The sequence below is a fragment of the Mixophyes fleayi genome, chromosome 1 (assembly GCF_038048845.1).
Source record: "Mixophyes fleayi isolate aMixFle1 chromosome 1, aMixFle1.hap1, whole genome shotgun sequence".
In the NCBI taxonomy this organism is placed as follows: domain Eukaryota; kingdom Metazoa; phylum Chordata; class Amphibia; order Anura; family Limnodynastidae; genus Mixophyes; species Mixophyes fleayi.
In genome coordinates, this window is record NC_134402.1 from 461,024,404 (window position 1) to 461,040,210 (window position 15,807).

At 40.9% G+C, this 15,807-nt stretch overlaps 1 protein-coding gene across 8 annotated transcripts in view; it reads right to left on the bottom strand.

Moving 5' to 3' along the window:
- LOC142102719 (NACHT, LRR and PYD domains-containing protein 3-like) overlaps positions 1-15,807 on the bottom strand; it is a 175,939-nt gene that overhangs the window by 19,621 nt on the left and 140,511 nt on the right. For 5 of the 8 annotated variants that reach the window (XM_075187356.1, XM_075187357.1, XM_075187358.1 and 2 more), the window contains one exon: positions 6,512-6,682. The exons of 2 other annotated variants lie outside the window; for them this stretch is intronic. In XM_075187356.1, coding sequence (XP_075043457.1) covers positions 6,512-6,682 — 171 coding nt within the window. Of the gene's footprint in view, positions 1-6,511; positions 6,683-9,645; positions 9,854-15,807 lie in introns of those variants that run through there. One more of the 8 variants, XM_075187360.1, reaches the window with a different exon arrangement.

Sequence of the window (15,807 nt, forward strand, 5' to 3'; positions counted from 1 at the left end):
CAGGGCTCTGCTTGAAAAGGGAGAGCTGTGTGAACCGAGCAGTAGTACATGCAGCATTGCCCATGTATATTATGGGGATAGGAAGAGTTGGAGAGCAGCCAAGCACTGTCTAAAATTATAGCTACGCCCCCATGCATGCTGGTCACGCCCACTGGTGGCGTGGTGTGGAAACCCCCCTCTACAAATCCTGCATGTGCCCCTGCAGTTATTCCTCTCCCGAATAACTCGGCTCTCATGACTGGTGAATGAAAAGCCGCCCGGGGTTATCCCACCGCTTGCCACTAGAAATCTGTGACAGGATGTGCCGGCTATGCCACTCTGTTTGCTGTTGTAGAGGATCGGCTGGGTTTACTTTGCCACTGTTCCCTTTCGTTATCCCAAATGCGCCCCCTTGCCACAATAAGAGGGACTTACAAATGCTGCCACCACTGGACTCCTTACCGGCATCCAGTACCGGGTTTCTTCTGGGAAACTGACTGTAACGCTTCGGTCCTGCAAATAGTACCTGTCTCATTTACCCGCATTTCATTCATCTGGATACTGCCATGTTCCAGCATCAGACAAAATTCATTCATTCAGCTACATTCAGTTCTGCACAAGTGCAGGTCTATTGCACTTCTGGACCTCCCTCCTCTTGTCATTGGCTGAGCATTCCTGGAGCACTATTTAAACCTCCTGGATTCACCTGTCTGATGCCTGTTCGTCAAGCCCACTTCCTGCAGCCTGTGGTTCTGGTTCCTGCTCTCCTCGTAGTTCTTTGCTATTCCAGTCTGCTCTCTGTTCGTGGCCTGTGCTGAACCTTCGCTGCTCCAGTACGGTTATTACCATCTCAACTGTACTTCATCGTGACAGCTCCGGTTCTCTCATCGCTACCACTCAGAGCCGCTACTACACCTGTGACTCATCAGCTGTTACTACGAGTTACCTTCGTTACTTCAGTTTGCTCTCAGTCTCCTGCTGTGTTGAACTATTGCTGCTCCAGCACTGCTACTACCATCTCCAGTGTACTTCATCGCGACAGCTTCAGTTCTCTCATCGCTACCACTCAGAGCCGCTTCTACTATTGTGACTCATCAGCTGTTACTACGAGTTACCTTCACCACGTCAGTTTACTCTCAGTCTCCTGCTGTACTGAACTATTGCTGCTCCAGTACTTCTATACCATCTCTGATGTACTTCATCGTGACAGCTCCAGTTCTCTAACCGCTATCACTGTGAGCCGCAACTGCCTTTGTGACTCATCGGCTGTTCTCCCTAAGCTACCTCTGCTTTCCCGTGTGTGCTCAGCATAACTCCAGTGCTGTACTCCCGCTGTTTGTTGCTGCCCATCAGTCTTATCTCTAGTGTTCCTGTTCCCATACCATATACCTGTGGGTTCTATTCTCTACCCGCTTCGCCCGTCTCCTCAACACCGTTCTGCTGTTCACCCACTCACAGGACCGTGACCTGCAAGTTTGGTGCCGCAAAGACCATACCTCGTTGGGAGGGTGCCTGGTGAAAACCACCTGCCTGTTAGACTCCGCGCCTGTGGGTGGGCCAAGCCATGTTCAGCAGAGCCTAGGGATCTATTTTCCATAAGCCAAACATGACACTGACGCTGCTAATGTACCCCTTGCTGGTGTACGTGGGCTGGTACTCCTGACCTCTTCCTATAGATCAGGGATGCTGTGGATGTATCCCCCCTGGCCTATCACACTGGCCAGTGCTGATGGGTAGCGGGCTGAGCGGTGGTACCAAAAAAGCTGGGTCCAAACCTCAGTAACAGCCGGGACCGGATTAGATTTTGGGTCTAATCTGTAGGTTACAGGAATAGAGAAGTTTCCAAGCAGGTCTTTGATGCAAGTGATAGTTATTTGCTCACACTGGTTGAAGGTACCAGGAGCAGGTCAGATGATGCAAGAAAGAACAATTTTCCATACAAGACAGGGCTTTTTAGAATCATGATGCAATTTGTTTGCCCAAACATGGATTTACATGCAATGCAAAGCTAACAATATTTACACTTCTCTGTTATGTGCTAAAACTTGATACTTGCATTATCTGAGAAGCAGTCACACCAGACAGCCAGACAGCGACCCCCTGCTGGGTATACAGGCTAAACAGGTGTTTGTCACTTCACATAAAAACTTACTTTACATTTCCTGCTATCAGCAAACACACTTCCTCTGGCAATGTTACAAACCCAAACAATGACACTTGCATACAAAACACATCCCAATGTAACGCAAGTGCATTTAAAATTATACATTGGTGCCTGCACCTCTGATTGAAATACATTTCTACAATAAATTATTTCTATATGATCCAGCCACAAATAAGTTATTTATAAGTGATCCAGTCACAGGGCGCAATTGGGATAAAGAAAGGGGATGGTGTCAAGGCAAGTTCAGCTGCTCCCCAGCAACACGCGGACAGGGTTGTCCATCCTGTCACAGAATCACAACGAATAAATCATCTGACTCGTTTGCCCATGTGGTTATGGATTCATCAGAGGTAGTGACTAACAGGGAAGAGTATTTAAATACAATACAAACAATCATGTTTGTTTATCAATAAAGATAATTTTCAACTCCTGTTAACATATTAATAAACAAATTGTCCCATAGATTGTAAGCTTGCGAGCAGGGCCTTCTCACCTCTTTGTCTGTTTTACCCAGTTTGTTTATTAGTTTATTACGTTTGTCCCCAATTGTAAAGCGCTACGGAATATGTTGGCGCTATATAAATAACTGATGATGATGATGATGATGAAATAAAGATCATTCACAGATAAACTGAATTTGCATTATATATTCAATTAAAATTTCTCTCATCATTTATAAAAGGTTTTTTTTATTAATCATAAAGGTTTAAACTGTAAGTTAAAAAACTGAAATCATTTATATATTATATAATAATAATAATAATAATAATAATAATATAAAATTTCAACACAGAGTAGGTCTATGTCGCTGAACATGTTGTTATTGATTTACCGAGCAGAGATGAGGGTAGGGGGATGTGTAGCCGGATAACGTCTCCTTAGAGTATTGATCAGTAAAAGACCCTGTGACCTCAGATTATCCCAGAAATACCTCAGATTGACATTCCATGTACTGCAGGCACTTTTATAAGTATGAGAAACACAAGTGTCTCCCACCTGTGCATGTCTACAAATACCTAATGTGAGTGCAAGCTGTCCGGGAATTATATTATTATTGCCGTAAAAAGACACCACAGTGCTCTGCAGTGCCATCCAGGAGGGAAAACAGGACATACAATATTTTATACACCTCTGGCAATGGGTCTGATTGAAACACCTCAATTCAATATTTAACAGGTGTGGCCAAATATTTTAGTTCATATAGTGTATATCTAACTAAGACAGAGGTTTTTTAAAAATGAGTCAATCCACAAGGAACGACATGTACACTGTGGTTCTTACTTCGTAAATGACTCCTACTGTAATAAAGTTGCTTCTAAATACCGTTATGTATGAGGAATACAAGTGTCACCCACCTGTCTATGTCTCCAAATACCTAATGTGACAGTAAACTGTCCAAGAATTATATTATTATTATTATTGTTATCACAGATGTCACAGTGCTTCACAGCGTCATACAGTAGGAAAAACAGGACAAAAAGGCCTCCTCAGCTCCTATTCTCTGACAGCCGGATGTCTCCAAACCCTTCTTCTTAGAAGTAGAAACCTCAGCAATTGGCGTTGGAGCTATCTTCTCTCAACGGTCCTCGTCCAGCCGATTGCTGCCTTGCGCCTTTTTCTCTCGGAAATTCTTACCTGCCGAGCAGAATTACAACATAGGCGACAAAGAATTACTGGCTATGAGACTGGCATTATCTGAATGGCGTTATCTCCTGGAGGGAGCTCAAAATGTGGTTACTATATTTACGGATCATAAGAACCTTTTGTATCTACAGACTGCACAATGTCTCAATCCTCGGCAGGCCCGGTGGATGCTCTTTTTCTCCCGTTTCAATCTCCGTGTGACCTTCAAACCGGGCCATTTGAACAAGAGGGCAGACGCGCTCTCCCGAGTTTTTGACTGCACTCTAGATTCTGATCCACCGTCTGCTCATCCCATCCTGGATCCCAAATGTCTCCTGGCTACCTCTACTTCTCCATCTCCTACTCTGGGAAAAACCTTTGTTCCCAAGGCGCTTTGAAAGAAGTTACTGCGCTGGCACCATGCCTCCAGATTCTCTGTCCATGCTGGCTTCCTCAAAACCTACGAATTGGTATCACGTTCCTATTAGTGGCCTTCTCTCCGTACTGATGTCAAGGACTTTGTTGCTGCATGTAATATCTGTGCTCAGCACAAGTCCTTCCACCTTGCTCCCATGGGTCCTTTGATATCACTTTCTGTGCCATCCAAAATCTGGACTCACATCAGTATGGACTTCGTTACTGACCTTCCTACCAGCAAAGGGCATGATACCATCTGGGTCGTGGTAGACCCTTTCTCTAAAATGGCCCACTTTATACTTCTAGTGAAGCTACCTTTCTCCTCAATCCTGGCACAGCACTTCATCAAGGAAATATTTCGGCTACATGGATGTCCACAGGAGAACGTCTCAGATAGAGGGGTCCAGTTTACATCCAAGTTCTGGCGGGCACTATGCAAGGCTCTGGGTGTTCAACTTAATTTCTCATCCGCTTACCATCCGCAATCCAACAGCCAGACGGAGAGGGTGAACCAAGACCTTGAGACCTTTATCAGAGTATTTTCTTCCGCTAATCAAGACAATTGGATTGACCTCTTACCATGGGTGGAATTTACTCATAATAATCTATTCCACGAGTCTACCTCCTCCACTCCATTCTTTATTGTCTACGGTCTACATCCCATCCTTCCCAGGTTTTCAGCCCTCCCTCCCATCCATGTTCCTGCCGCTGCCGAACTTCTATGAAACTTCTCCTCTACCTGGTCTCGGGTTGTCTCCCAGCTCAAAAAGACATTCATCCGTTACAAGACCGCAGCAAACAAAAAACGTCAGGCTGTACCTGCTCTCATCCACCCGGAACATCCGCCTTAAAGTGCCTTCGATGAAGTTTGCTCCTCGGTTCATTGGCCCATGTAAGATCCTACGGTCATCAACCCAGTCTCCTTCAAATTGAAGCTTCCTCCCTCGCTCCACGTCTCTAACTCCTTCCACCTATCCCTCCTGAAACCTCTGATCATCAATAGGTTTTCTTCAACTACACCATCCTCTGTAGAACCCAAATTTTCTCAACAACAAGAGTTTGAGATTACTCAAATTTTGGATTTCAAAGTCTCCAGAGGAGTAGTGAAATATTTAGTGGCTTGGAGAGGGTTCGGTCCTGAGGAGCGCTCCTGGGTTAATGCTTCCTATATCAATGCCCCTGCACTACTACGGAAGTTCCACGCCAGATCTCCACGCAAGATCACCGCTAAGTGTCCACTTCTAAAAGGGGGGGTACTGTCACACGCTGGCCCCGTGGATGGGCACCGGCGGTCTTACCTTCCTTCTGTAAGCGGTGATTCCGGTATCCTGATCACACCTTTGGATGCATCTACCATCAGTTTGGCGCATGTGCAAGCCTATTCCCTATTGGTCCTGGCATTTTGGAGAACTATTTAAACCTCCCACTTCCTCCTGTCCGATGCCTGATCTTCGAGTTCATTCACTCTCTGTGAATTACTGGTACAGCAGCAGTTCAAATAGAGGCAGTAGCGGAGAGGAACTTACCTGATCCGAAGATGGTAATTCAGAGCAACAGCAGGTGAGTCACTGGTACAGCGGCAGTTCAAATAGAGGCAGTAGCAGGGTAGAATAGCTGGTCCGTAAATGGTAACTCAGAGCACGGCAGGGGAATTCACCTGCTGTTGCTCTGAGTTGCCATCTTCGGATCAGCTAAGTTCTACTCCGCTATCATCTCTATTTGAACTGCTGCTCTGCACTACTATTAGGTCAGCTTCTCTGCTGCTACTTTCAGTACTTCTCTGAGTTGCCGTCATCTCTGCTCCGTGTCAGGCTCCGCCTACTACTCTGCCAACACTCATCCAGGGGAACGCGACCTGCTGGCTAGGGGCAGCAAGTCCATACCCTCTTGCGTGGGTCACTGGTGAACACCACCTATCCGTTAGACTCCGCGCCCCTGAATGAGCAATGTCATCTGGCAGCTACAAGGGATCCACTAAATATTCATAGGATCTGTGACATTAGGACAGGTGTAAGGCTGCATTAGGGTGAGTAGTATCATCGGGGATAAGGTAAGCTCTAATAATAGAGATGGGCCTTCAGAGATCGTCTAAAGATTTGAATAACTAGTAATAATAATAACTAATGTAAAAAACACATTAAGATAAAAAAAACTTCTAATGAAACAAAGCAAAGGTTGTAAGTTAATAAATAGTAAAATAGATCCATAAATATATACTCAGCTGACATAAATGGAAATAACACTAGGTAATGTTTCTAAGACTTTGCCTTGTGTGGTCCATGTCTTGTACTGAGAGGACAGTAATATAACTACTAAAACATTTCTTACCCAAGATCTTGTAGGATACAGTCTGGATGTCTGAGTCCCTCGCACAGAAGTTTTAGTCCGGGGTCCTGCAGATTGTTCTCTGACAGATCCAGTCTGATCAGAGACCGGTGTGTAATAAGAACAGAGCGGAGATCATCACAGCAGGATGAGGTCAGACGACAGCCCCGTAACCTAAATAAAGATGAGGTATCTGGATTAGTAATTTCTTGTCATTTCCAGCCTCACACTCACCATAAAGTCATAACTGAAAGAATAAAACTGTGTAATGCATGTGGAAGTAATAATTAACAAAAATCTATATTACCAATTACAAACCTATATATTACTAATACAGAGCTAATCTAAATATATGTGTCTGTGCATTTAAGAGGAAAGGTATGTGACCTTTCTTTTAGAGAAAAATATGTCAAAAATATATTACATATTAGAGAAAAACAAGTTATAATAACGAACACATGTTCTAAGAGCTTTTTCTTTATTTCACAATAACTGGACAATGTCCAAGGACATATCAACTCAAAAAATAAAAAGATCTAGATTAATGATAAATGGAATGTCACCCATCTCCGGAGGGGGTTTGGTTTTGGCAGTGGTAATTATTGTTTTTGGCAGTAATGAGTATCCTTTCTCTATAAAAGATGTGAACATTAAATATACATGTTCAAAATTGGTTTGATAACTCTGAGCGTAACTGTTCCACTCAGTTCGCTATGTTTTATTATTAATATAATAATAAATAAAAGCATTGATTGGAAACCTACTTATCTATTTATTACTCAAAGAAATCTTTTACAAAATTGGAGGCCTTCATCCAACGGGCTTCACATATCAGACGTTTTTTTCATCGCTACCACAACAGGAGGGACCATCACCTGAGGTCAATAAGGACCATCTGTACTCGGTGAGTATCATATCTATAATATAAATGTCTAGTGGCCTGTGTTAGTCTGTCTGTCTGTGTGTGTGTGTGTGTGTGTGTGCGGAAAAAATAAAACCAAGCTGCAGCGCCACCTGCTGGGCGGAGTTATACACTGACCTACTAAATTCTTAGTGTGTGTGGAAAAAAAAATTCAGAAAGGGCTGAAATTTGGTATACTAAGATGTTTTTAATTTGTTAATTTAATTTGTTAATTGTTAAAAGTGTTTATAAAGATTTTTAAAAAAAATATATATATTTCTTGAAGGGGAAGTGACAGTTGGGAGTGGTTGGTGGTTGCCGGGGGTGACAGTGGGGAGTGGTTGGTGGTTGAGGCCTGGGCTATGGCCCAAATGCATGACAAGAACCTTTTTAACACCTTAAGTAGCTTGATTTGACTAGAATGCATGAGTATCATGCACAGGTTAACTTGTATAATTTATATGATTTTATGGTTGAGGTAGTGAGTGGAAAATAAATTGATCAACTGATTGCTGAAGTTGATACCTAGGAATCATCTAAGTTGCTAAATGTGTTGTTGTTAATGTAATGTGTTTTGCAGAAAACTTTGGAAATATTTCTGTGGTGGTGGTAATTTGTGCTATTGTTTAATGTGCTTTTGCAGAATAGACTGATCACCTATATCTGACAGAAGGCATTTTATGTAATACTCTGTGAACTTATTGGAATAGTTAATAAGTTAATAAGTGAGTAAAGGTGCCTATTCTCACGATAAACATATCCCTTAACATTAACAAAAATAAAAGTCCCTAATCAGGATGGGATATTTTATTGCTAAGGAGAGGAGGGCAAATTGCACGGAGGCAATGTGTGCCTATAGAATCCTGGAGACTCTTAATTCTGATTATGTCAGAGACTGTGATAAGAGGTCATAAAATGTGTTTTACAGAGACTGGAACTTTTAGTGATGAATTCCAGATGTAATGAGGGATAAAATTATCTTATAAGAGCAAAGTGAAGAATAAAACAGTTAGAATGTTTACAGTATTGGAATGAGCAGTCTAAATTGTATAAAATTCATAAAGCAGAAGACTATGAGTTAGTAGTAAAGAATGCAAGGGCTGTATATTCGTGAGCACGTCGGACGAATATACAGCCCTTGCATTCTTTACTACTAACTCATAGTGGACGGCAGAACAGCTGTAGATAAAACATACAGGAGACACAAGAACGGACAAAAGAGTTAGAATTTCATAGAGCGTATTTTCAGTCCCAGGTGTTAGATCACAAAACTACCCAGATAGAAATGTTCCACTACCGTCACCTTGGCCACAAACAAGATTTACAATCCATAGTGAAAACATTTCCTGATCTTAGAATAATTGTAAATATGTGTATGTGTAAATAAGTGTATTTGTGTAATAAAGACAGCCTGATTTTTTTGTAGTTTTTGTTGAGACTTGTACAGTAATCAAATTTTGTTTTAAAGTCTTTATAGATAAATGCATCTTATTACAAAGATCAAGCTTAGTGTTAAATTTCTCAGCAGCATAATTATGCTTCTGATTTTTTAAGTTCATCATGAGTGAGTTCTCTGTACAGCGCTGCAGAATCAGTGGCGCTATATAAATAAATGGTGATGATGAGGATGATCATGTGATGTGCATTCCAGATGTGTGTTTTATGTGTATATTTACAAAGATTGGAAACAGCTTGTCTTAGTAATGTGGTCAGATTGTCACGAGCCGCGGTGGTACGCCACATCCTGGCGTGATCTAGCAGCCGGGCGCGTGCTCTATTTCTATGCTCTGGTTTTATTCTTTGGGATTATCCTTGTTGCATAGATACAGGAGGGTGTAGTGACATCCTCCAACTCCAGGGGTAGCTCTCATATTATTTAAACTGGTTCATTTATATTTTTATACATGCTTCCTGGTTATCTTATTACCTATGCTAGTTCCCAGCTAGTAATTAATTAGCAGCCTCCTGAGGCTCATTGTCAGCCCTGTCCTCCTCCTTTCTGATTTGTCCATCATAGTATTTAAGGCAGTGAGGACTGGGCCTCACTGCTGGTTATAGTTCCTGCACTGTGCATACTTACCTGCTCCCTGCTCAGTGCCCCTTCTCTGCCTTTGGATTGGTCTTGCTGTGTATGACCTTGGACCGTGTACTGGACTTGGCTGTATTGCCTGTGACCTCGATCTCTGCCTGTTTCCTGGATTTGTTGTTTGCTGCCAGCCCTGACCTTTTTGCCTGGACTTCACCACCGCTGTATGCTATTTCACAATATCCCTGGGTTCTCCCCAGTCAGTACACATCTCATGACCCTCTGTCTGTCTGCAGCCAAGTCTGTCCCCACCACTAGGGGCTCCAGTGAACACCAGACTTTCGGAGCAGATTCCGGGTTTTGTTGTACTGGCTGGAGGGGTTCCTGACACAGATGATAAAAGTTAAAGGCGTTGTACCTGGATTATGAGAAAAATGTGTCATTGTCTTTAATTCCAGAATGGCAAGGAGAGATAGTTAAGCAGTTTCAGATTCAGTAAAAAGCGTGTATTTCCACAACAGGGTATTGTTACGACTCTGCCTATGTTTTGTATGTGGCAGCAGTACCTTTAATCCACCAGAGGTGCTGCTGTTCTGCTCCTGAGGTTTGCACCATGCCTGTAGTGGTTAACCTCCTTGCCTAATTAGAACTGCACCTGTGTCACAGCATCTAATACCTGCCTCAACTTGTGCTCAGTGCAGCTCATCGCTTTTACCTGGCTGCTGCTGGTCTCCTGTTTATCCCTGTTCCTGTTCTGATTTGCTGCTGTTTGATCTCCTGTTGTGACCCTCTGCCTGATTACCAGACCCTGCGTGTCTGCCTGTTGCCCTGACCTTTGCTTGATTACTGGACTATGCTTTTTTGCTTGTGACCCGGACCTCTGCCTAGCTATTGGATTTTGCTAGAACTCTTGTTGCTCTGATCTCTTCTTGGTCACTGGACTCCGTTTGTCTGCTTCCCTGGACAGGCTCGTGCCTCCTGGACTTGGGTAACTCATTATACTTGTCCCTGCTATTTAACTGTACCTGCCATTATTTGGAACCTGTTGCTCTGTGGACTTTCCTGCCATTTATCACCTTTGCTCATATCTGTGGATTTGAGTTATACCTGTTTAGACTGCTACCTGGAAATCCGCATATCCCACAAACTGAATCCTTGTTTATGTATTTTGCCTGAATAAAGTCATTTGGTTTATTATTCTTCTGTTGCTGCTTCCTGAATGCACTAGGAATAATAACAGGTATAATTTGTATTTGTATCAGAAACAGTTGTTAAATATTATAAAAGAAATTTGTTAAAGAATATGGTAGTTTAAATATTTTGAAGATGTCCAGATTATGATTAAAGGATTTTTTTATGGATGGATTAAGAATTACGATCTTACATCAAGATGGGGGATGAGCTGTTAGTTGTCAGTATTATTAGCATACATATTATCAGAAAGGAGTTGCTTTGAAGATATAAGTTTTGAATGGCATCTGTGCAATGTTTCACAATGGGATCCTTGACTGCGTCAGTTTTTTTGTTTCTTTGTATTTTTTTCTCCATGTTACAAAGATGTCTCTCCTCCCATCTCTCTCGTCCTATGGAACGAGGTGGATGTCTTATTCCCATGCCAAGAGGAGGTTTGAACTCAGCATATGAAAATTTCTGAGACCAAGCACAGTCTCTTGAAACCCGCCCTGCATTTTCATACAGATCTCTGATACAGAATACAGTCAGATATTTGTGCAGTGTTATTTTAATGCTACTAAGAACTATTCACAATATTCTCTTTTTTGTTTTCATCTACAGGGGGATCAGTATACCTGGACTCGTCTTCACAAAGTTTTATAGAATTTATTTTCACAATGTTTGCAGAAATAATTTGCAATCTTTTGTACCTACAGGTGGTTCTGTCCTGAATATGTGGATGATTTTCTGCTGTGTTCCAAGTCATTTCAGACTTCTCTTGAAGATACTAAACAACTACTGTGTTTTCTTGCAGAAGTACTCAGGGAGAAAATTCAGTTCTAAAATGACAAGGTTAAATTGTTTGACACATGGCCAGAAATATTTAGATTTTTTTAATGGGTGGGTCTGATTCTTAAACACCCTTTACTCCAAAATAAAAAGAAAAGCAGTACGCTCATTCCTTGGTATGGCACAATTCTGTCAACAGTGGATACCAGGATTTTCAGCAGCATGGTGGCTCAGTGGTTAGCACCTCTGCCTCACAGCACTGGGGTCATGAGTTCAATTCCCGACCATGGCCTTATCTGTGTGGAGTTTGTATGTTCTCCCCGTGTTTGCGTGTACCGGGTGCTCCGGTTTGATCCCACACTCCAAAAACATACTAGTTGGTTAAGTGTGTGTGTGTGTGTGTGTGTGTGTGTGTGTGTGTGTGTTACGGAATTTAGACTGTAAGCTTCAATGGGGCAGGGACTGATGTGAGTTCTCTGTACAGCGCTGCAGAATTAGTGGTGCTATATAAATAGCTGATGATGATTCAGGCATTTGAAGAGATTAAAGACTCTTTGCCTCTACCCCAGCATTAGACATTCCCAATTATAAGAATTGTTTTTATTTTTACTATACTGATCATGAGAACACTGTTTAAGATGTTTAGGAGTCCTTACATAGATTCACACAAAACATAGATGTGCACAATTAGATGGGCAATAAGGTCTATACATGCAGCAGCTATTCATGTGGAAATACACAAGATATTGTGGTGCAGTGTGGGTTACATTTGTTTGTACATCATGCTGTTGCCCAACTCCTGAATAGTGCACAGACCAAGACATGTTTCTGAAGCAAGGTTTTCACAATGGGAAATTGCACTATTAACTCCTACTAACATTATAATACACAAATGTCAGAATCTCAATCCTGCTACATTGTTGCCCTCTAAAATCTCACAAGATGAAGGTTAGGAAACAATGATCATGATTGTATGAAGTACATGAGTCAAACTTTTTCTGTACGGCCAGGCATTTCTGTGACTCCATTGGAGAATCCAGGTTTAATTTTCTTCATTGATGGAAGTTGTCATAGATAAACACATGATGGTTCGCTAGTGACAGGATGTGCAGTCACTACACAAGATTAGGTAATTGAAGCTAAGTCATTAGGCTTACACTCAGCTCAGGTAACCAAACTTACAATCACAGACTCAGTTGATTATTTATTATGACACTGTCATGGGGACTCAAATGTGTTTTGCGACACTCTCAGGAAAAAGCTACACTAAATTAAATTAATAAATGGAAAAGCTACACTAAAAATAGACGTGAAGAATAGACCAGTAGCACTAAAAGTGTTGTTACCAGCTCTTGCAGAAAGTACATGTGGTTGCAGATAACATAATTTACAACAGTTGCTAAGTCTAAATGTGAATATGTATTATTTGTTTTAAAAACAATGTAGAAAAAACAGTGCCTAAGGTCAGGTATTTGCCTAATATGACATTTTCAGAGGTTGCAAATCGACTTTATTCAATTGAAAAAGGTGAAAAGGTTACAGTATGTGTTAGTTTGTACAGTTTTGTTTTCCGGCTGGGTTGAGGCTTGGCCAACTGCCTTAGACACAGCACAGTTTATTGCTAAAAAGGTATTGCAAGAAATTATATGTAGATATGGTTTACACAGAGTCATAGAGAGTCACAGAGGAACTCATTTCACAGGAAAAGTGTTTCAAAGAATGTATTACATGATGGGAATAGATTAAAAACGTCACACCTCGTATAACCCCCAAGCATCAGGGAAAATTGAAAGAATAAATCGAGTAATCAAAAATAGGCTAGCCAAGCTTACAAAAGAAACAGGAATGGCAGGGGTGCAAACGCTTCCTTTAGTGCTCCATAGTATTAGAATCACACCTACACCTCCATTAAATCTCTCTCCATATGAACTGTTATTTGTACTTCAGCCAAGATACGTTACTCATCCACAGACTGACTTAACTCTGTATCATGATCTACAGTTTAATATGTCATACAGTTGTCTAAACAGTTGCAGAAGCTTTGGCAGGCCCAGAAGGACATTCAACCAAACTCAGCTCTTGTGCCTGAAGAAAAGATATAACCTAGAGACAATGTTCTGGTGAGAAATATCTTACGCTCTGGATCCCTTACAGATCTATAGGATGGTACATGGCACATTTTATTAACAACTGATACAGCTGTAAATGTTGCAGAGAAAAACACTTGGATCTACAGTTCTCATTACAAACAGGTCAAAGACCTAGGGCTAGATTTACTAAGCTGCGAGTTTGAAAAAGTGGAGATGTTGCCTATAGCAACCAATCAGATTCTAGCTGTCATTTTGTAGAAGGTACTAAATATATGAAAGCTAGAATATGATTGGTTGCTATAGGCAACATCCCCACTTTTTCAAACCCGCAGCTTAGTAAATCTAGCCCCTAAACTTCAAAGAACCAAAAGACTCAGAACTGAACACACATAAAGAGACTGAGTTACATCTAAAAGACTTCTTCAATAAAAATGGAAGTGATGATGTATAATCAGTTACATGGTTATCAACTTATGACGCAAAGAACCTTCAACCTTGTTGCCTGTCTCATAGGAACAATGAAAGCTGTAGTCTTAACAGGTGTAATATATTTTTTGGAGAGTAATTGAGGAGGAACTGGGGGAGTGATAGCCCAGCTGATATATTAGATGAGGATGATTTTAATAAGATCATTTCTGCTTGTTTTCTAACAAGGAAAACTAGAGAATTCAGAAGATTGTAAAGGATTACCACCAATTCCAAAATGTTTTTGAGTATTGAGGTACTCCACCAGAAGAAAGTTGCATAAGATGGTGTTCTGATAATAATGAGTATTACAAGAAAGAATATCCAGTTGACCGTATACATGCTGCGCTTAGTGAAATGTTAGGAGAAATTGTTGGGCGTGTACTAAAATTCCTCTATTGAGTAAAATATACCAATGTCACCAGTTCCGGTATCTTATGAAGAATTGACACATATTAGTCCTGATTTAAAATGTCAAGAACAAAATTGTAATCTTAACGATTGTGGTTGAATTGTTGAAAATACATATAACGTGACTAAACCACCGGATATAGTTTTAGCACAACATATAACTGAACAAATTCCTTTTTGTTTTAATAAAACAATAGATGAGGTTAAAACGATAACACCTCAAATATGGACGTCATCAGGTATATACACTACCGCCTTTGCACAACAAGTACTCCAACTAGGAAGAGTTAGTTTGAATAAGTGTAATACAGTAATTACAATGCCAAAATTAAATGTAAAGAACCTTGTACTTTTGATGTAGACAGAGATTTAGAAATTAGAGAAAATGAGAAAGCTAAATTAAAGATAGAACTTAAAACAGCTGCAACGAAGTTTGAAAGGTATGCCAGCAAATCTCTTAAGAGTAAAAAATGTACACAATGCACTATGTATTATTATAAAATTAATTATAAAACTAGACTCAGACAAAGGACATAATATACCAGTCTATGGGGTGACGTATGTGGGGTGAGACATTAGTGTGTTTTCTGCACTAAGTGAGTTTTCTCACAAAGTGTACGAAAATGCACAGACAACACAGCAACTAACCATCATTCCTTCTCTTCTCTTTTCATCTCCAGGTATGTCCAGCTTCTACTATTCAGAACTACATTAATTTCTGTATCTCATCTCTGCAACTATGTGTTTAAAAAGTATGTTATAGGAAATTGTTATCAGCTCTAACTTAGGTTGGCATGAGTCTTTTATTGATGGCTAATTTATGATCGGTATCTGGCCTCCTCTAGCCAAGTGACAAATGTTTTCTTTTTCTTTGATTAGCTGCACAATTAGCACAGCTGTAGTGTATTCCTAAATTAGTCTGACTACATCTTAGCTTCAGTCTATGGGGTGACGTATGTGGGGTGAGACGTTTGTGTGTTTTCTGCACTAAGTGGGTTTTCTCACAAAGTGTACGAAAATGCACAGTTAGACCACAGAGGTGGACAAACATTGGACAACATTTGATTACTTTCAGGAATAAGCTACATTTTCCAGTCTATTTCTGCAATACTTGTCTATCTACTGAACACTGCAAATAGGTAATTCTTTAAAATCTCCTAACTTTTTGTCTTTTACTCTTTTATCAAAATGTTCAACAAATTGCTTTTCTTAGTCTCTTTTCATGGCATTATCTTTAGGACTGTAACATCCTTCACCCCTCCACCAACACAAACATTTGTCCGCATTGCACCTGCATTACTCCACTCACCTCTAGTTAACACCCATGAACTGTTGTCCTATTTATTATCTCTAACAAGTAAAGCCTCCACTTGTCGCCAGAAAATAAAAGGTCACACATCTTACAATCCCCTTACCTATCTTTCTCTCTCTCTGCTTCTATTAG